The 20,550-nt window shown below is 40.7% G+C and overlaps 1 protein-coding gene across 5 annotated transcripts in view; it reads right to left on the bottom strand.

Annotated features, from left to right (window-relative positions):
* Positions 1-3,112: 3,112 nt before the first annotated feature.
* The window catches only part of ltbp3 (latent transforming growth factor beta binding protein 3), a 30,942-nt gene continuing 13,504 nt past the window's right edge, over positions 3,113-20,550 (bottom strand). For 3 of the 5 annotated variants that reach the window (XM_079171159.1, XM_079171156.1, XM_079171160.1), the window contains exons 2-29: positions 19,545-19,811; positions 19,255-19,418; positions 19,053-19,158; positions 16,438-16,524; positions 16,130-16,246; positions 15,858-16,013; positions 15,005-15,112; positions 14,874-14,887; positions 14,724-14,793; positions 14,390-14,467; positions 13,658-13,786; positions 12,868-12,999; positions 12,637-12,765; positions 12,342-12,461; positions 11,578-11,700; positions 11,315-11,437; positions 11,005-11,124; positions 10,520-10,648; positions 10,040-10,210; positions 9,111-9,191; positions 8,805-8,933; positions 8,556-8,693; positions 8,291-8,431; positions 6,387-6,515; positions 4,747-4,908; positions 4,557-4,646; positions 4,301-4,429; positions 3,113-4,111 (exon numbers count right to left, since the gene is read on the bottom strand). In XM_079171159.1, the coding sequence (XP_079027285.1) occupies positions 3,960-4,111; positions 4,301-4,429; positions 4,557-4,646; positions 4,747-4,908; positions 6,387-6,515; positions 8,291-8,431; positions 8,556-8,693; positions 8,805-8,933; positions 9,111-9,191; positions 10,040-10,210; positions 10,520-10,648; positions 11,005-11,124; positions 11,315-11,437; positions 11,578-11,700; positions 12,342-12,461; positions 12,637-12,765; positions 12,868-12,999; positions 13,658-13,786; positions 14,390-14,467; positions 14,724-14,793; positions 14,874-14,887; positions 15,005-15,112; positions 15,858-16,013; positions 16,130-16,246; positions 16,438-16,524; positions 19,053-19,158; positions 19,255-19,418; positions 19,545-19,791 (3,474 nt within the window). In that variant the 5' untranslated portion in view covers positions 19,792-19,811 and the 3' untranslated portion in view covers positions 3,113-3,959. The remainder of the gene's footprint in view (positions 4,112-4,300; positions 4,430-4,556; positions 4,647-4,746; positions 4,909-6,386; positions 6,516-8,290; positions 8,432-8,555; positions 8,694-8,804; positions 8,934-9,110; positions 9,192-10,039; positions 10,211-10,519; positions 10,649-11,004; positions 11,125-11,314; positions 11,438-11,577; positions 11,701-12,341; positions 12,462-12,636; positions 12,766-12,867; positions 13,000-13,657; positions 13,787-14,389; positions 14,468-14,723; positions 14,794-14,873; positions 14,888-15,004; positions 15,113-15,857; positions 16,014-16,129; positions 16,247-16,437; positions 16,525-19,052; positions 19,159-19,254; positions 19,419-19,544; positions 19,812-20,550) is intronic. The other 2 variants (XM_079171158.1, XM_079171157.1) reach the window with 2 other exon arrangements.

Genomic DNA, 20,550 nt, shown 5'->3' with positions numbered 1-20,550 from the left:
CTTTCACCGCCCTTATATATATCCCCTTTATTTCCCTGAAGACTGCTCCTGAATAGAGGAGGTGTTGAGAAAGAATGGATTTACCAAACAGCCTTTCAGGTCAAGGAAACCTGGCAGACACAGGTTATGTGATGGAGAATATTCCAGTGTAAGATTCAATTATTGAAATATTAACTTAATATAAGCCTTGAAGGACACAATAGCTTGACTATTATTTTTGTTTTAATTGGTAGCATGCAATCAATTATTGAACGATAAAAGCAACAACATACTCCAAAAAAAGCACATTTTTGTTTGCAATATAGATGTATCTATCTTATTAACCAAAAAACAAAAAGGGAGAAAAACTCAGCGAATAGCATCATCTTCTCAACCTTTCCCCATCACAAAAAAAAAAAAACTACACTGTATCCCCCCAAAAAGCAGTTACTTACAGCGTGATCGTCCTTGTCCGTCCGTCCCCTCTGTGCTGCGGCAGTGCTGTGTTTCTGGTCACAGAGGCGCAGATAGAAGCAGGTGAGGCTGGTAGACTGCGCTGCGGTGTTGCTGCTGCTGATGCTGCGGGAAAGCAACGCTGCACCGCCGGAGTCCAACTGAATGTCTGGCGGCAGGTTTCCTACCAGCAGGCAGCCCAACCCCCTAATCCAAACACAGCCTCTTCTTCGCCGTGCTGCTACACCCAGCTGCTGGAGCTACCACTAGGGGGATTGTTTTTCCTTTCGGGAATCTAGTTTGTTTGACTGAAGTGGAAGCCGAATGAATGTCGCCTTTAAAGGCTCCTCGTAAACATGGTGAAAGCATATCCAACGCATTTATAATTGAATCGTTCTTAAAACATGTTTGAAGATAAGTTATTTTGTCATTGTAAAGGCCCCCTTGCAATAGTTTTTATTTTTCTGTTGAAATTTGATGACCAAATTGGACAGTTTGAGTTGAGTTTCGGTTGTATGTGAATGAATATGTGTTGACATCTCTAAATTAACCATGATTTGAAAAGAAAACAGTCAACTTCAGCAGAATGCCTAAAAATGACATACAATTGTTGCGTTCCCAAACAATGAGGTTAATGAGTCTAAATCAATTACCTTTACCTCCCAACGCATTCCAATTCCTCAGCAATCATAGAAAATGCACACTTTGACAGCTGTTAATTTTGAAGGTAGAAACGGAAATCCTGTGGAAAAAAATTCCCCACAGTACTTGAAAGCAGCACAAAACATGTGCCAGGCTTCTCTTTCTTTTGGTCATACAGCGCTATCTGGTGGTTAAATGAGTGACACAGATTTGAGAGAATCTTTCCGTAGAAAAGATAGATGCTGGTATATATGTTTGTTTGGGGAAACATATAGCTTTATATGACATAAGTTGTTTCACCGGAGTCATTAGTTGTTTGTCTGAAAAATAAATGATTCATAAAAGTGAATAAGATACCAAAATGTTGGATAAGACGTAAAAAAGGCAAGTAAAGTCAACATTACCAAAATAAAAAATCATTTGAAAAAACGTGCCGGAACGAAATTAAAGTAAAATACAAAAAAAAAAAAGTAGTCCTTCGTGATCTGTGACACCTTACATTCTCCTCTGCTGTCCCATAATCTAGGATATGATCAGAAAAGATACATAATACACCAACTCTTTGACAGAGACTACAGTCTGGGGTCCACAGAGAAGCCCATCCTGAAAATGATGTGGAGCCCATGCAGATCAATCTCTGGAAGACAGACTTACTACACCGTAGTAGCATTATGAATTATCGTTACATGATTTTATATTAATTGATTATTAAATCTGCCACGATCAATAACAGTACAATTTGTCATAAAAAATCATAGTATAATGTTATAAAATAGTATATCATTAAAAAAATGACATAAAAGTTTTCATGTATAGCATGTCTAAAAAAGTCATAGAAAAGTAGTATAGTAATTTGAAAAATATAAAAAAGTCATGGTATGGTATGTCTTAAAATGGCATTAAAACAGAAATGTATTGAATTTCATAAAATGTTCATAAAGTCATAGTATAGTATGTCGTGAAGTCAGAATAAAGTATGAAATAAAAAATAATAAAAAGTCATAGTCTAGTATGATGTGCAAATGTCATAAACGTCAAAGTACACACAATTGTAATACAAATATCATGGTACAGTTGCTCATAAAAATGGCATTAAAAAAGTCATAGTATAGCATGTCAAAAAAAGGTCATAGCATTGCATTTCGAAATTGCAGTTTGGCAATAGAATTCATTTAAAAAGTCATAATACAGCACATCGGAAAAAAAAGTAATTAAAAAGTCACAGGATAGTATGTCGAAAAAAGTAAAGAAGTCATAGCATAATATGTCAAAAAAAGTAATTGTTACCTTTAGCCACATTGTTTGGCTGACAAAAGTAAATTGGACAGTAGAGAATGCAGCAGGGAAGAGATGCGAACCATTTAGGGCCAATAAAGACAACTTCAGCTTTCTTGGACAACTCATCATAATTAATCGTGTTCTTTCCTTCCCCATGGTATCTACAGTATAATGGCATATACTCTTGTGTCTAGTTTGTCTGTCATGGGATAACTAGTTTGTCAGTCAGACTTGTTGATCATATCCATCTTAGAGAACAGTATCAAGATTTCACATTCAAGAGAATCCCAGTTAAGCTGTGGGCTCTAAACAGGTTACATCAACAAATTGGAAGCACTAATTGGCACAAATATATCGAAGAAATTGGCAGCACTGAAGGAACAGAATGATTTATTCTCATTTTAATACTTGTTCAGGGTGATAACTGAATCCTAAAATAAAAACAAAATGTGTCTTCATGCTGTAAAATAACTGGTTGTATTGCTTTTCACTGGTTAAAGACACCAGTGTAATGCAGTAGAATGTATGTGAAGGAGCAAAGCAAATGTCCATCATGCTGACAACCAAACTTAATTCAGTTAATGAATGTGAAAGATTTGTACGTTGAAGTAACAAGTAAAAAAAGTACAGATTTAGATCTAATGGAAGACCAAGGAAGCCCTGAAGCCGGGATTATTTGCTTTCTAGGCGTGCTTGAAAGGCACGTGTGTGAACAAAACACCATCAAACACAAGAAAAACAAATGAATGACTGATTGACATCTTTTTTGTTTTAATCAATTCTTTTCATCTCAACAGCGGCTTTGGTTTTCTAAATAGTTTGATGCAGCAGTCATGAACTTTCTTGGTTTTGCGGAATAAGCTACATTTAGCAAATATTCCCACTATATTCATTGCTAAGTGCATTAGCTTAAAGTCACTTAGCTGCACATGTCAAATCATACAAAAACTTCAGGTTTCTCATATTTTACATCAACAAATAAAGAGGGGTAGGACAGGGAGCATTCTTACAGAAGTTGTTGATCCATCGGACAAACTGTACAATAACACAAAATCAACAATGCGTGTTTGAAAATATATCAGATGATGTCAATTTAGAATTGAACATGGAAGAATGTGGACTTAAATGGGAATGTAAAAGGCAATACGGTATTATGTAAAAGTGCTCATGGCATTCCTATTAAAGGTTAATATTGAATGGGCTGAAGTAGACAAAAGGAATACCAGATACATCTTTGAAACAAATTTCCGTATGTACATGAGGTGGCTTGAGATCTAAGATTCAAATTGATGATAAGAGATCAATTCAACAGGGAGACCAATGAAAAAAAAAATACAAAAAAGCACAATTTAAACTTAAAAAACAGTTTAAAGAACAATAATTACAAAAATGTTTAACAAATAAACAAACATATTCCTTGTCTGTATTGATTATTTCTTTAAATGTGAAATGAAATGAAAGAGGAGCAGACATCGACATGTTTTGTACATTTGATAAGACACGCGGTCCCACGTTCGTACTGTGAGACAGTTGTGTATTTGTGTGTGTGTGTGTGTGTGTGTGTATTGCATATCGCAGATAGGGCTAAACAGAGTGACACGCGGAGGTTACCGAGTTCTGCGTCGGACACATGTGTTTGGCCTGCGTGTTGCCACAAAGCCGTGTTTGCAGAAGCACTTGTATGAGCCAGCGGTGTTCACACAGCGGGCGTTCTTGCATGGACTGACACGAGCTCCTGGTTCTGCACACTCATCAATGTCTGAAAAATAAACAATCAATGAGTGTAAGCTGTTAAAAAGGAGATCAACAGGGCTAAATACAGATATTAGTCTGTATATGCCTCTATTGGCTACTGTGCATTCCTCAAAATGCAATAATTAATACTTTTTTTTTAAAAGATAAAAAGTTTTTTGGATTATGTATTTTTGTAACAATAGCAAGTGCAAACCTATACAGCGGGTGCGTGAGTGGTCCAGCCTAAAGCCTGTGTTACATTCACACATGGTGCCCAGATAGGAGCGGACACAGCGGCCATTTGCGCAGCTGCACTCATCTGAATCCTCCTCTGAACTGTCACCTTTTATAGACAAACAGGCAGGGCAGAGGTGGGGAAGAAAACCAAAAAAAAAGGATTAGTTGGTGGCAAATAGATGAGTGTGTCTGACATATGACTGCAAAATGACACAGAAAGTGTATAGCTTTACCTGGGTTGTAGTGGGCAAAAGCTGCCAGGAAATCCTGCTCCCCATCAGACTCAGTCTCCAGATGCATCTCACACAGACGACTGAACATCTCTGAACACAAGAATTTAAATGTCGTTTTAGCTCAAAATAAAGAGAAAGCGGAAGTCGGCAGTCAAAGTTGAGCGGCCAGTCTGGTCTTCGGTTTGCTCACCTGAGTTTCTCGGCGGACAGGTGTTACACTCGGGCCCCCAGCCACGACCGTAATGACAGCAGCACTCCGAGTAGGTCACCACCATGCCGTTCCTGGGCTCGCTGCAGATCAAGCCCTCATCAACTCGCAGGAAACACACATCCTTGTGGGCTGCAGTACGATCTGGGATAAAAAAAAGGAGCACAACTGTTATACAGTACATGGGTTCAGTACAGGAAGCCACATTCAGCCAGTCTCTAAGCTATAAGATTTCTCCAAGTAAAGCAGTGTTGTGCAAGTCAGTGGAAGATGTCATCAACAAACAACAATTGTGAGGCATATCAATTTGGAACTATAAAGACCAAATATAATTTTGGTTAAATTCAGCTTGTGAAAAGCAAGAATTATGCCTAAAAAACATACACAGTATTTGGAAAATGAGTTTAGTGTTTGTGACAATCTACTTATAGATGATGTCGCATGTAAGAATATCTCAACAAATCATGTAAAACATGTATTATGAGAACTAATTGAAATCAAAGTGAATTTGCACAGAATGTACTCATCCATTTATTCTCTATACAAGCTCAGTATGGTCGGGTGCAACGAGGGTCAGGAGCCGATCCAAGCATACATGAGGTACCTGTATTAGCCTACAGTTGCCACTTTTTCAGATAGCTATGTTATACAGCATATGTCTTATGTAAGAAATAGACTACAGCCAAAAGAAAGCCTAACTAAACCTAGTTTGAATTGTTTGCACTGTATGGAGATCTGGCCATGGCACATGGAAGCTAATACGCTTTAATAGATTCAATTATTTGTTCGTACTTACAACTATTAAAGACGACAGACAAATGCTAAAGTTACCAAAGTCATATCTACGAATGACACTGTAAAAATGATCACAGGCACTTATCAGTGAGTGTAAGATTAATGGCTGTGTGATTAAGTGGCTGCATGTGTTGCATTGATGATTAAGATGTGCCGACAGTTAACTCTCATTAAACAAACAGTTAAAACATTAGGCCAACGGCTAATTGTTACAGCTCCTTGTGTATGGTTCAGTGTGCTTCCTTGTCTTCTGTAATTGTGAAGATAGAGTATAATAGTGTTCAAAGTAATTTTCTGGTCTGCAGGTCACAATGTGTCACACTTAAAACAGTCCTGCAGCGTTTTTTTACAGCCATATTAAAGACATTTATTACTCTGTGAAAATGGCAATTGAAAACATTACAGTACTGTGAGTCACATATTTCACATGCAAAACTATCACTAGTGAGCTCAGACCATTATCCACTAAATAAGCAGTTTTCAAATGCTGACTCTGTCTTTACTCTACCAGAACAAATCATTCTTATCATCTATAACAGCACAGACACAAAGTGTTTTTGGAAAGTTAGACATGCAGAGAAAATGCTAAAAGTAATCACATGCTGTGATATCTGTGTGCATAAATGCAAACATTCAATATATATTTAAATAACTACACAAAGTGGAATCTCTCCAAAGAATGGGAAACTGTCTATGAAGTTGTTAAGAGGGGAAACACAAAGCCAGTACAGGCCAAATTGGGAGGAATTGCAAAGAGCAACATGAGTGGCAGATGAGGGGGTAAGCCAAAACTCATGCTCAGGTGAGCCGATGCTGGTTTTACCCACCGTCATAGACGCACTGTTTCAGCGCTGCACTGAAGGTGAGGGGAGGGTCGCAAAAACAGTGAAAGGAGCCGGGCGTGTTCTCACACCTCCCATTCTTACAGTACGAGGGGTCCTGGCACTCATTCACATCTGCAAAGGGCACCACAGACACTGGTTACAGTATGAACATCTGCTTGGGGCCAGCTCTTAGTCTGTAGGTGGTGGACACAATATTGGAAGAAAAAAAAACTTGTGCTACATCATGAAATTTGGTACAATAATCCTGCAATAAATACTCCCTTTGTGAAGTCTGTTTAGTTTTTCCTAAAACTTTAAACTTTCATCTTTAACTGGTCACAGTGAGTTGAATCAACTCTGATTCAATCTCAACACAAACTGAGACAAAAAACATTTTAAGACACAGCATTCATTGCATTGATATTGTATTGGTTTGGATAACAATGTACAGTGGGTACGGTTATTGTGACCAACCCCCGTATGTCTTGTTTGCGCTCTGTTGTCACCATAAATGTTGCATGCAATTTCTTATGACAAAAATGAGCTTCGGCCATGCGTGACACTGCAGTTGGTCTCTAATAAACATTCAACCGCACTGCGACATCTGCAAAAAGGCTGCGGGTTAAAACAGGAAGCGTGGTTCCAGCAACACTTCAACCAAGGAATGTTTTATCTGCTAAGAAGTTTGCAGATGTTTTGCTGAGAGAAAGGTTAATGGCAAATTTGAATGGTCGTAGTGGTAACAGGGAGACCAGAGCCACCCGTAACAAGAACTATCCTGGACTAACGGGTCAGATGAGGAATGTTAAGCAACACCTTTTCTATGTTTGTATCTCTTTCATTTCAGTCGTGACTGAATACTAACAAAAGGAGGCTTTCCAGGTGCACACCTGTTGGAGTCCAGAGCCCACATGTTTGACCTAACCGCAAGAATGCAAACACGTCTCACATTCTGAGTGTGAAGGGAACAAATGTTCGCCACATTTGCTGCAGACAACACTTTCCTTAAAATACCTCTGGCAACATGGTAATAGCATGGCCATCTGAAATGTGTCCTTCAGAGCCATTTAATACTCATTCCTCGCTGAATTTGCTTCTGCAAGGGAGCAATTTAACAGCATGTTCCCAAACTCTGGCCATGAGGAGGAAAAAGTGAACTTCAAGCTTACGACAGAACTGTTCACCAATGACTGGGTCTACCTCGCCTGTCTGGTATCCGATGCAACTTAGTAACAGGTGGGGATGAGTTCAGATCCTCTTCATCAATACAACACTTGAGCATTGGCTTCAGGTTTTTCGGAACAACTGCAACGAGTGCTCCTTTTGTTAACAAAACACATCGCGTGTGTGTATGTGTGTGTATGTACAATGTACATGGATGGATATATACATATCTTGTATGTTTATTTCTCTGTTCACTATCTGTAACATAGTCCTTCATTTGAAATGCATGCAGTTATTTTATCATTTTGTGCGGTTTGGGTGGTCTATAGTATAGAGCTAAAGATGGCTCAATATTGCGTCTTCTATCATCATTCTGCCTTTGCTGTACTGCATGAACTTTCACGGTTGTTCCTCTGTAATGTAAGTGATAAAGTAAGATCTCAGAAACCCTCTTCAGCCGCTTAAAACACGATGAAAACACTTCAAAAACACTAGAAAGCTTGATGCCTATTCTCGCCTCTGTTTAGTACGATGAAGCCTTCAAACAGGTAAGCACATTTCTTCCCCTTCTTTGTTCAACCTGGCACGAAAATCAGTTTTGTCTCTCATACACTGCCTCCCACAGGTGCAGACAGCCAGCACTATGATCTCAATGTTTTTTCCTGAATAAACTGCTGTTGCCCACCGCTTTTTTGCTCTTCATAACCCCCCCCTGTCCCCAACTGTACAGGGTCTGCACTCACCAGCCTGCTCCTCAGGAGTCACACAACTGTTACGGTCGGTGGCCAGGGTCCAGGGCGGAGAGCAGATGCAGTAGTACGACCCCGGAGTGTCCACACAGTGGCCGTTCTTACAGTTGGCTGGGTCCTCACACTCATTCACATCTGTAGAACACAAAGGTTTACTCTAAGCTTAAGCTAATTCCTCCAGTGGCTAGATAAATGCATAATAAGTTGTCATTAAGTTTGTTTTTTGGGTCATTGGGATATGACACTTTTTTTTACTCACCTGCTACCGTTGCGATCACACACTTCTTCTTGTTGGAGTCTGGAGTCCAGGGCCGGTTACAGTTGCAGTAAAAGGAGCCTTCGGTGTTGACGCAGCGACCATTATTGCACAGAGACTCGTCGTGGCATTCGTTCACATCTGACGGAGACAATGCAACCAAAAACAGCAAAATGCATCTGTTATGAAGCATTTCCAGCAATTTAAAGTTATGTTTAGGTGCCATTTTAAGGTGTGTATCTAAGCACCCACCAATGCACTCGAGAAGATTGCCGTCATAGTAGAAACCCTGTTGACAGTAGCACTCGTAGCCCGGCTGCGTGTTCTCACAGCGACCCTTCTTGCAGATCTCATCAGCAAACAAAGAACACTCGTCGATATCTGCAGACAAGAAAGAAAAAGTCTCTTCTCAGGAACAGACTGGCGGTTTTCCCATAAAGTTGTTCAATGTAATGAGGACTGACAACTTATTTGGACAAGTACAAAGATATTAAATCTTATCACAGCGTGGCCCTGGTGTATGTGAATATAATGTGACCCAAGTTGTGTAATATCTACCATGGTAGACAGGCAGGCTGTACAGGAGCCCTTCATCATAGTAGAGGCCTTGCCCGTTCGGACACAGGAAGTGGAACTCGGCTGGGTGGAGAGAACCAGGCAGAGTTTAATAAAGAGTAAGATATACAGTAGATACAGAATATGACACGATGTTCACCATTTGGTGGTTAGCCAGATGCATGCAGAACTTTCTCAATCACTTTTTAATGTTAAAAATACCTCAGATCATTATTGTCCAAAAGCTTGTCAGTAACATATTAAACACACTGAGCTACAAACCCACAAATCAGTTGCACCAAAAGGTTTAAATTAATCTAAGATCAGTTATCACAGTTGATCAAAACCAGGAGATGCTTGCTCACCCAAATTAACGGAGCTAGAAAGTAACCGTTCTGCTCTGTTAGCCTTACGTCACTCATGATGGCACAGTGGAAAAGCTCTAACATATCTACCACAGCAGAGTAAGGAAAAAAGTTGTCCCACAGTAAGGATAAACGAGACTGCCTGTTGATCCAATCTTGCCGTTCAGCTTATTAGCAGCTTCCTTGCTGAACCAGTATCTTGTTCGAAATTCAGCAGCAGCATCATCATAAAACTAAATTGGGTTGAGTCTGTTCCTTAACTTTCTGTGATGAATTTGATGATATCTCTTTCATCTATCTCAAAAGTTTAAAAGTTAAACCTCACCAAGTGACCGCTTAAAAGTTAATACTGGATACAAGTTTAGATGCAACAGAATTACATGTAATCTAGGTTTATAATACAAACTAAATTGACGTATTAAGAGAGGTTTAAATTGAATATTTCTTAATTTTAAGTTATACCATGATTTAATCATGTTTGAAAATGAGCCCTTCTTGGTTTAACCCAGTCTTTAGTTGAACGTGTTTTCCCTGCATTATGCACACTGCACTGTAATGTGAATGTACCTGAATGGGAGACAGGACAGGGGTAGATCTCACAGTGATCTCCCCATCCCACTCCAATGGAGCAGCAACACTCCTGCTTGGTGACGTTGGTGGCCAGGACGCTGTCGCAGAACACGGTGTCATCGAGGTTCAAGTAGCATTCCTTCTTCTCATCCATCAGCATTCGAACTGCTGCAGGAGCGAACATGGTGAATGTTAGCCAACAGGTTTTGGTGTGCACATCCAGTGACTGGACTGAACCTCCAATGGGTTCGACAAGCTGGCCTTTACTTTTAATGTATGTTAAGTTTGTGCCTTGGTTTGTGTAGAATATATATGTTTTGGTAATGCATTACCAATAATTATAATTGTTGTCTCAGATGGGTTTGAACCGATATGTTTTTGGTTTGGGACAGGCAGGGATCAAATGTTGAGGCCTGGTTTAAGCTCGGGGATAAATGTGGGTATACACTAAAGCAGAAGGAATCAGAGCAGGCTTACCCTCACAGCTGTGTTTGTCCTCTGAGAGGACAAAACCGTGATTGCAGTCACACACATACGAGCCTGGTCTGTTCTCACAAGAGCCGAAGGGCTGGCAGAGACCTCTGTCTGTGGCACATTCGTCAATGTCTGAAAGGAAAAAATCACACATGCTTCTGATTGAGTACTTGTTTCAATCCAAACACCGTCTGAATTGCAAACAAATAGATTTTGTTCCATCTTTTTAAAAACAGCTTTGTTATTTATCTCAGAGTAAAGTAAGAAAATATTTGTTCAGACATTTTAAATATCTGGAAATGCAGTGTCCAGAGCATGGAAACTACTTTTTACCCACAATGCAATGCATCGCCTTGCGCAAGATGAGAGTCATTGATGACACACAAAATAATGATAATTCATCAGTTAAAGATATGGGTAGAAAGTACAGATACTGTAAATAACAAAAAGAGTTATTTTCTTACAAAGGTCTGACAATAAAGACTGACCTTGGCATCTCCTGCCTCCGACCAGTGTGTAGCCCGTCTGGCAATCGCAGTGGTATGAGCCCATACTGTTGATGCAGCGGCCCCTCTGACAGTTTGATGGCCTCTCACACTCGTTGATATCTGGGGGGGGGGGGGGGAACAAAAATAATGTTGGAATGTGAAGCTTGTAGTGAGCAGGATTAGGGAACTTATATTTGGACAGTCCAGTGCTGATTAGTTATCAAGTTACCGAGTTTCAGGTGATAAATGATTGCATATTTGTGAATTCCATGTGAACAACTTTTGAAATACATTGTTAAATAATTCATGCCTTCACAGTGGCTGCCTTCCTGTGTGCGCTGGTATCCCGGGTAGCACTGGCACTGGAAGGAGCCTTCTGTGTTGATGCAGTGGCCATACGCACACAGCCTGATGTCCTCACACTCATCAATGTCTGTTTGGGAGAAGGAAGTCCAATGCGAAATACAACTAATGACTACGAATTTGCACCAAACGGCCATTAAGTCACTCAGCTGCATTATAAGAAACTTAATCCAGGTAATGTCATGTAGAGGTTACGTAAGCATTGCTCACCACTGCAACCTTTGCTGTCTGAAGACGGGAGGAAGCCCTCGTTGCACAGACAGCGGTAAGTACCAGGGAGGTTCTCACAGCGCCCGTTAGGACAGATGCCAGGCTTCTGACACTCATTAATGTCTGGTGAAACACGTGGGAGACATAAAAAAAGAAGGTCGATTACAGCGATGAAATGACATGTTTGTAACAATGTTTTATATTTGAACTCTTACTAAAATCAACTGCATATCTGGTTTTAACAAGGACTTATTACACAGTATTTCACAATATTGAATCAAATTTCCATGGTATTTTCCATAGTTTGGCTGATACTGGTACTAATATATTTTACATGATTGCAATACTACTACTTTATGTCTCATTTATATCTGTGATGTGTGGATTATTCAAACAAGCACCATGTGATGTGTAATATCTATCATGACATAACACTTTTAAGGAATAGGGTTGTCCTTCTACAGTAGGTTGATCAAAGATGTTTCCCTGTAATAAAACACACTATTGGCTCAAGTAATGCCCAATACTGACAAGCTGACTGAATGATCCTGCTCTCTACTAATGAGCACATTTGGCTTCTTTGGGCATCTGCTGCTGAGTGAATGAAGGGGAATTGCTGGTCATTGTGATCCATTTTTCACAGAGATCAATATTTTGATCTGATGGCAAAACAACCTTCACTAAGGGAGCCGGTTAACTTTTTCTTAAACTTTTAGTCTGGTAATAATGCCCTCAATAATGCAGTACGGCAGGGTTGCACTCACCAAAGCAGGTGCCGCTGCGAGCCTCGTGACCAGGCAAGCAAGGAACACACTCGTATGAGCCTGGCGTGTTCTCACATTGCTCATTGGGACAAGTCTCTGGGTTCAAACACTCATTTACGTCTGAAATAATTGAGAAGAAGTGTCACATACCCATGTTTATGGAAAAGTATTCATCAACACAGACGCAGAGCACAGACACAGACATGTTAGAGTGACACACGCATAATAAGTGTTTTGTCAGTGAAGAGCCTGTGCACTAATATCTATTCTGTCATAATAATCAGTGTCTTTGTACCTTCACAGGCTGGGTGACGGTGTGACTTGCTCCTAAAGCCGCTGTGACATTCACATTTATAAGAGCCGGGCAGGTTTACACACTGGCCTCCGACACCACAGATGTCGTGCTTAGAGCACTCATCCACATCTGCAAAACAGAAAGGATATAGCCAATGCAGGGTCTCATAACTTCTAGAAAAGAAAAGAAAAAAAAAACATTTTAACATGGAAATCACAAAACCTAACTTACCTACGCACTTGAGTCTCCCATACTGCACCATGTGTTTATAGCCCTGGCGACAAATGCATTTGTAACCTCCTTCCATGTTGACGCAAAGGCCTCGGCCGTGGCCGCACGGTTCTGAGTCACATTCGTTATTATCTGAACAACAGGAGAGAAGAACAATGACGACACGTGGTGAAAACAGCGTTGAGTATTACAGACAGACAACAGAGGGTCATAGAGGACACGCTGCTCTGATTCCACAAAGTGTTTTCCACCAGCCGTCCTAACGTCGTCTCTTAGGTGTCAACATAAATATATAAAAAGCATAATACTAGAATTGAAGTTTGTGCCAAATTTGAAGAAATTCCCTGCGTTCACGAGAATGGGTCGGACAGGAACTGAACTGTTTTTGCAGGCGGAACTTGTACTCAGTGAACGGCCCCTTTACTAAAGCTAAACATTAATAGAGTGGAATAGGGAACTTGAATTAAAATATAAATTAAAAGCTTGCACATCACACACAATCAAGTTGAATTTAATTGTGGAAGCCAATTGCTGACTGTAAATAATAAATAATCTCTGCATTAATACTGCGGACCAATAAGAGCTGCAATTATCTTTCTCGGTAGAATCTCACAGGTGAATGGACCTCTACAGTCGAGATACAAAAGGCATGATGAGGATCAGGTCTCGGCAGTTTCAGGGGAATATTGCCTGCCAGGGGGACACCCATGCATGGGAAACGTCAGGAGAAATTTCTTGTCGCTATCCATCACCACCTTCTCGAGCCACTGTCTCTACCATTTGCTCTTACCCTCACAGATGTTCCTCTGCGGGTTGAGATGGTAGCCAAGGTGACAGTGACAGATGTGGCCGTTCAGGCTGTTCACACACTCTCCGTGACCACAAATGTTCCTGCTTAGCCGGCATTCATCTGTCTCTGCTTCAAGAAGGGAACAAAAGCATCGTATGTATATACATGCATATGTATATAGATACATAGATGTGTTTGTGTGTGGAGATATCAAACACCCCGAAGATATCCAACACTTCTTTAGGAATTTGTCTTTTTATGGAAGTGTCTCGCATAACCTGCTTATTAACAGCAGCGTGAAATTAGGGCTAGGCAATTTGGAGAACAATTAACACAAAATGTAGTTATGGCTACACCTGCTTCCATAAAACACAAAGAGTGTGAACATAGCCTTGAGGCTGGTTCATGCTTCATGGTTGGATTCACACGGCATGCAAAGGTGTCCGAAACAGTCAGTTAAGTGTTAAAGAAGCATGCATCTGACAAGATTTGAGACTCTATTTATATCAACAGGGATTGCCTCAGGGTCTCAATAACTCTTTTGCATGCCGTCATAAATACATGTTATTACATTGAGAAAGTCAACATGTCATTTGTGAGTGATGGACCCAAAGCTCACCACAATATCTTCTGGGGAATGTGGAGAGTTTGAAGTGCATGAAACATGAAGCAGCTTTTAAAGAAGTAAGGTTGAAGAAGAATAGATGTTTGAGTCAGTTTGCAGGAACTCACGCAAGACTTTTATCTGTGTTTCGAAGGGGTCATTGCCTGGGGTCATTCTGATGATTGCTGGAGGGGTGGGCTTAACAACTGCGGATCCAACAGAAGAGAGATGAAGCGGACAGACTTTAGGAGGAAATATGACATGTTGAACTTTAGTCCTGATGTTTTTGACCACACATGGGGAACATTTCTCTACACTAGCCGTTGTTGCAGAAACCTTCCCCTCATTGTGACAGCCAAAGTACATTAAGTGCCAGTAGCGAATACATTGTATCCTGCTACTTCAACATGTTCTATCACTGGAGTTATGGAGAATAAATCTGGGGTTAGAGGGTAAGTTTACCAGGCACACGAGGACTGCTGGTGCTGGTGGGAGACTGTTGCACAGCAGTTGCGGTCTCTGAAGGCCTCTTCTGATAGAAAGAGATAGTCTGATTTCACATCAGCAAACATGTAAATTCATTGACCATTAAAAACAGAAACAATGTCTTACCGGCCACTTTGTTTCTGAAAGAAGAAGAGATAGCGAGGTATTACAACTGGGAATTGACATGATTCGTACAAAGCCCAATAATAGAGTTGTTTAAGAACTCTAAGTGGTGCGAATCGTGTTCGAGGACTCACCCTCCTTGACGGGCTTGCGGGGGAAGATGATGGGAGGGAAGGCCACGGTCTCTCTTATATTTTGGAGAAAGTATCCTTTCCCAGCGGGGCAGATCTTACTGAAGGCCACTGAGCACCACATGGAGAGAGGACAGGATTTTAGTGTTACATTATTTCACTTTTTTTTTATCATCTCACATTTTGCTAAATAGCTTTTTGCTGAATTGCTCTTTTGAAATTTGCAAGCAGCACCGATTACTTCCTGGAATCCAACACAACATAGAATCACTGCCTTGAATGCTTCCACCAACCTTACGAGTTATGAGATCACAGTGATCTTTGACCATCAATTCTAAATTGGTTCATTCTTGAGACCAATTCTTTGTGCCAAATTTGCCTGAAACCATAACACCTCTGGCCATGGCTGTCACCGGCTAAATAAGCATAAAAATGTATGACATCCAATTACTTCCACTATTTTATTGTAATTTATGACAGTGTAGACAAACACAGAGCTGAGAAACATATGTATTGCTCCAAACCAGTGCATATTCACTATAAATACAGAAACATGTAGAAATCATAAGTAACATAATACGATGCAAGCTTTGTCACATTCCTTATAATAATATCTCAAACTTCAGATTTCAAAGCTGTAAGAACAGAAAATCGACATTAGCACATAAATGCATGCACTAAAGAATGTTCATTTAACATACAGGGTAAACCTGTGGTGAAAGTATGAAGTTCTGTTGTAAGTTCTTCAGTAATTGTGTTAGACAGATAATGTCCCACATATCATGAACAGCAACTTGTGTTTGTTGAAAAATGTTCCCGGCCTGTAACTGCTCTTTCTCTGTCTCCGTCCACTCACCTGTGCCCACCTGAGGACATCTTTCACAGCTGCGGCCCCAGGCTTTGCCCACCGTGCAGCAGCACATCTCCTGGGTGATGTGGGTGGGCAGCGCATGCTCGCAGCCCCTGGCCTCGGACGCCATCAGGAAGCACTGAGCCTGCTCAGCTGGAGACTCTGACAAGAGGAGACACCGAGGTTTCATTTGAGGAATCAGAATATAATGTGATTTAAGTGGTTATTCAGTGAAAGGCAGAGAATAGAGGAAAGACCCGTAGAGGCCTCTAACTCACCAACACATCGATTCCTGTCCAACACCATTCCCGCCTTGCAGGAACATTTGAAGCTGCCCAATGTGTTCAGACAGTCTCCGTTCTGACAGACGCCCTGCATGGAGCACTCGTTGATATCTACAAGGTCGGAAGTTGGCGTGTACAAATGAAAACGTTATTTTGATATACTGTAAAGGATGATATCTGTTCATAAAGTGATACCAGGGTTTTATCACATGGGGAATGTAGCTCTAAAAAGTACATGAAAACTGAAACAACTCCCAAACTGAGCTCCGTACTTGTTAAAAGCCAAATCCTGTTTGTGTTACCTTGACAGTGAGTGCTGTTGAATCTTTTATAGCCTTGCGGACAGGTGGAGCCGTAGTCTTCCACAATGGTATGCTTGACTGATGCATCTGAGGGAGGAGAAGACACATTAAAGCACAGAGGGAAAGGTGAGAAAGGCCTGAGTGAAATAGTGTTTCTGGAATGAGAAGTTGAAGTTGTAGCTGCGGGTGAATGAACAAACCAAAATAAAACGGTCAAAAGCTCAACCCAACCCTCATTCTACCAACTGGGGAAAGGGGTTTCCTTTTTGTCACATCTCACAGGTGCTTTATTCTACTTTGTAAAGACTTTGTCTATTAATTTGTTCCCATTGACTATTTAGTGCTTTTTAAAAATACTAATATATTGTATGCATATGCAGTTTTAATACCCTACCATTTAAACTATAACCTTTTTTTCTGGGGACCTACTTTTTAAAAATGACAAACCATTGCGCCCCAAATCACAATAGGCCTCATGTATAAATCGTTAAATGAGCAAATTCGTGCAAAAGGATTTTGCAACCTTCATAAAATCTCTTGTGACCCACATGTCTTCGTGAATCTCTGCTCTCGTACTTTATAGATGTAGAAAATCTGATATGAGATGTCATGGAAAGCAAGTAGGTTTAAACTGATATGGCAACTCTTCCTTGACTACGTCACAGCACTGAGGCATATAGGACACCTTAATGATTTGCAGTTAAACATTTCTCTTTATATACTTTTCAAAACATTGTGTAATTGTAGAAACAAATGACCATATGAAGAAGAGTTTACTTCTTAAGAGTTATTTGTTAACACTTTAATGTTTTGTCACTTTTCTTTATCAAAAAACATATAGAATTAAAAAAAGATATTCATGCTTGTAAGTATTCAGCCTGTAAAATGTGAAACACCAACTTCTACAATATCTGGCTATGTTTAAGGTCTGACAATGTCAGGAAGCTTTACAGGATGTTTAGCTTATCTTTAAGCTCCCACATGGAGAACTTTCCTGAATTAACTGCATTGGAGGTACAACCGACAATTTTTGTAACATTCTGCAGCAGACAATTCCATATCATTCACTTTACGCAGCAAGGTTTGAACGTCTCTCTCAGGCACTTTGTTTAAATAACTACTTCCGTCAGTGTTCATGTGTACAACCGACTGTATCACCATGAAAGCCTTCGAGGAAACACTGTCCGAAAGAGTGAATGTTTATGCAATTACCCATTTGTTGTTTCTAAAACTGACTAATTAACACGCTGCATCTCCTTTGTTAAATCTATTTGCAAACAGATGTGTATAAATGATAAGTTTTGGTTTCTGGCAAGAAAGTAAGTAAATATGTCCCAGAATGGCAAATTATTTCTTTAATATGTGTATAAAAACAACAGCATACTAAGCTTCATTACACACAGTCACATTATAGAGGCAGACAAGCAAAGGTTTGACATTTGTTCACTTGCTGGCCGAGAATTAGGTGAGAACATTGACATAAAAGTGTTGTTTCAATGTTCTCCTCTAACTCTCCGCCCAGAAGAAGCGTGTTTCCCAAAATGTCAAACTACTCCTTTAACATTTTGGCCCGAGTTTATGATTGGACAAACTAAGCTTTTCTTTCTTTGCCGTTCTTGTTCTTTTCTAATGACATTTTTTACAAGGTCTTTGATGAAGTGTAGCTCGTCCTCGCAAAAGAGAAAAGTCTTTCATGAGGTTTAAACTAACAAAGCACTATTCTTGTTCTTACCCTCAAAGAGCCTTGAACCTCTAAACACAGAAGAATGTTCCTCTTTCCATGCGGGGGTAAAAACATGTTGGCAATTTTATTAGAGCGCTGTGGGATGACTGCACTCACTAAAAACATTTTTGAAAGCACAATGAAAAGAGGGGAAAGATCTCACATCTCACTTTTGCCATCTTCCTTAAAAAAAAAAAAAAACACGAGGAGATGTGAGAGTAACAAAACAGACAGCACTCCGGGCAGCAATCCAGTTGTCTAAAGACTAACCAGACGCACAGTATCAGGTTTTGTCAAAGGCCACATTGTCTGAGTCAGAACTGAGAAACGGAATAATAGCGGAGTGGAAAAACGTGAGTAGCCAAGATTTTCTTGAAATTCAATCTCCAGCAATGTGATGACAGTCCTGCACTGGGCAGGCCCATAGGAACACGCTTAAGTAGAGGGTTATTTTCCACATTCTCTTTTTCTGCCTCACTGTCTGTGTGTAATTCCCGTAACTTCATCCGTTTTCTCCTTCCCAACAGTTCACACACTCCCTACCCCACCTCACCACTAACTTTCATGTACCCATTCAAACACATTTGTTTTTATAGAGGTATGAAGTGATTGTTTTAATCCAGGGCCATCATTTCATAAAATGGGAGGGATAAATTGCAGGCAATGCTTGACATTTTTGGCTCAATAAACAATAATTTATGCCCTGGAACACACAAGATGTAGATCGAATAAAAATTTAACAAGAAGTACTTAAGGAAACAAACTAGATGAAAGAGTAAACAACTAGAGGATGGCATCTACAACGCTGGCAAAAGTGAATCAGAGCAGCTTGAAAATGAAGTAGGATGAGAATTACAAGCAGAGGAGATATATGATGCACACTGCAACTCACTTGGTAGTTTGGGGCACTGATAACACTTGTTTTGTCCCCATGAATTCCCCACACTGCCGCAGCAATCCTCCTGATTGGTCAGAACAGGAAGCGGGGTGCTGTTGCACTAAAGCAAGACGTCACAGAGAAATGTTATCAGTGCAGATGACAAAACAAAAGCTCTCAGGGTTGTCCATCACTGCAGCATTGTGTCTAAACTCACAGCTTGCTTGGGTGTTGTCTCCTGGAAGCAGCGCCCCTTTGGTTTGTGTCTGGAGGGGATCGGGCGTGGCCCCATCTTGTAAGGAGGCTTGACATCTGATTGGTCGAGCGGTTGAATGACTACAGAGGTGTCTGGCGTGTGGTGAACACGTACATTAAACTGTACTGAAAATAGAGACAAGAAGAACATCAGAGGAACAAAATCCATCCCAAATCTATATTTACCACGTCAATCAAAACCAACCGACAGATGCAAAAGTTCTGGCATTAGCTGCAGTGAATTATAGATACCTTCAGATGAGTGTGACATAGGTAAGGTGAGAACAGAGTGTGTTTGCGTCAACTGAGTTCGCCCTATGCTTGATAGCTCCACTAGTTTCTGGCCTTCTGGCTTCAAAAATATGGGGTAGACAGGCTGCTTGTTGCCGCGCGCTGCCTGAGCTTGCTGCGTCTGGTGGAGTGGAAACTGGCAGAGCCGACCGGTGAAGCCAGGCGGGCACAGGCAGTGCTTCCTCGAGCTGCATACTCCTCCATTCATACACGTCAGGGGACACACAACTGCAGAGAGGGGGGGGACAGGGGTAGAGTTGTCACACCGAGACAGGCAGAGGGTCAACAGTTCATAGATATGAATCACATCAGATGGCAGGCAGATACAAAATGAGCAACATAAGCAAAGTTATAAAACAAAAAGGAGTCTCATCAGACTGGACTTTTGGATCCATTCACCTCAGAGACAGACTGAGCCTGATGATTTAATGTTATATCACATAAATACGGCAGACAGACAGAAAAGTTTGTGGCCTGAGCAGGGCCACGTGAAATATTCACTTTGAGCTGCAGCACTGTAAAAGTCACATCAGCTTGACGGACTCACAGGTCCCTCCAGCCAGTCAGCAGCAGCGTCGTCTGAGCAGGAAAGCAGGTAAAGTCATTGATCTGCTCAACAGCTTTATTCTGACATATGGGAGAGATCTTGAAATCTATGGGAACGTTTCTGGCTGGAGAGAGATTCATGGCATATACAGCATTCACTGTGGTTTTATTAGGTCTCCCATTGTGTTTATGTTCAGTCCAGTCGTTTTTGAAATTCCCACAATAGAGCCATCTGAGGAAAGAGAGAAAGAGCAGGACTGTGGGGGGAAACTGCAAGGAAATGTTGAATCCAGGGAGAGATGTGAGAGAAAACTCAAGCAATGCTAATAGTTGTACTTCTATGAATAGTAGTGAAAGTTCAGTCAGGAAGGCCACGTCATCTCAGCACTCTTTACACACATGAAGCAATCTCCCTGAGTTT

This window comes from Pholis gunnellus, assembly GCF_910591455.1.
Source record: "Pholis gunnellus genome assembly, chromosome: 13".
Lineage (NCBI taxonomy): Eukaryota > Metazoa > Chordata > Actinopteri > Perciformes > Pholidae > Pholis > Pholis gunnellus.
Note: the sequence above shows the minus strand (reverse complement) of the source record. Positions and strands in the feature narration are given on the sequence as shown.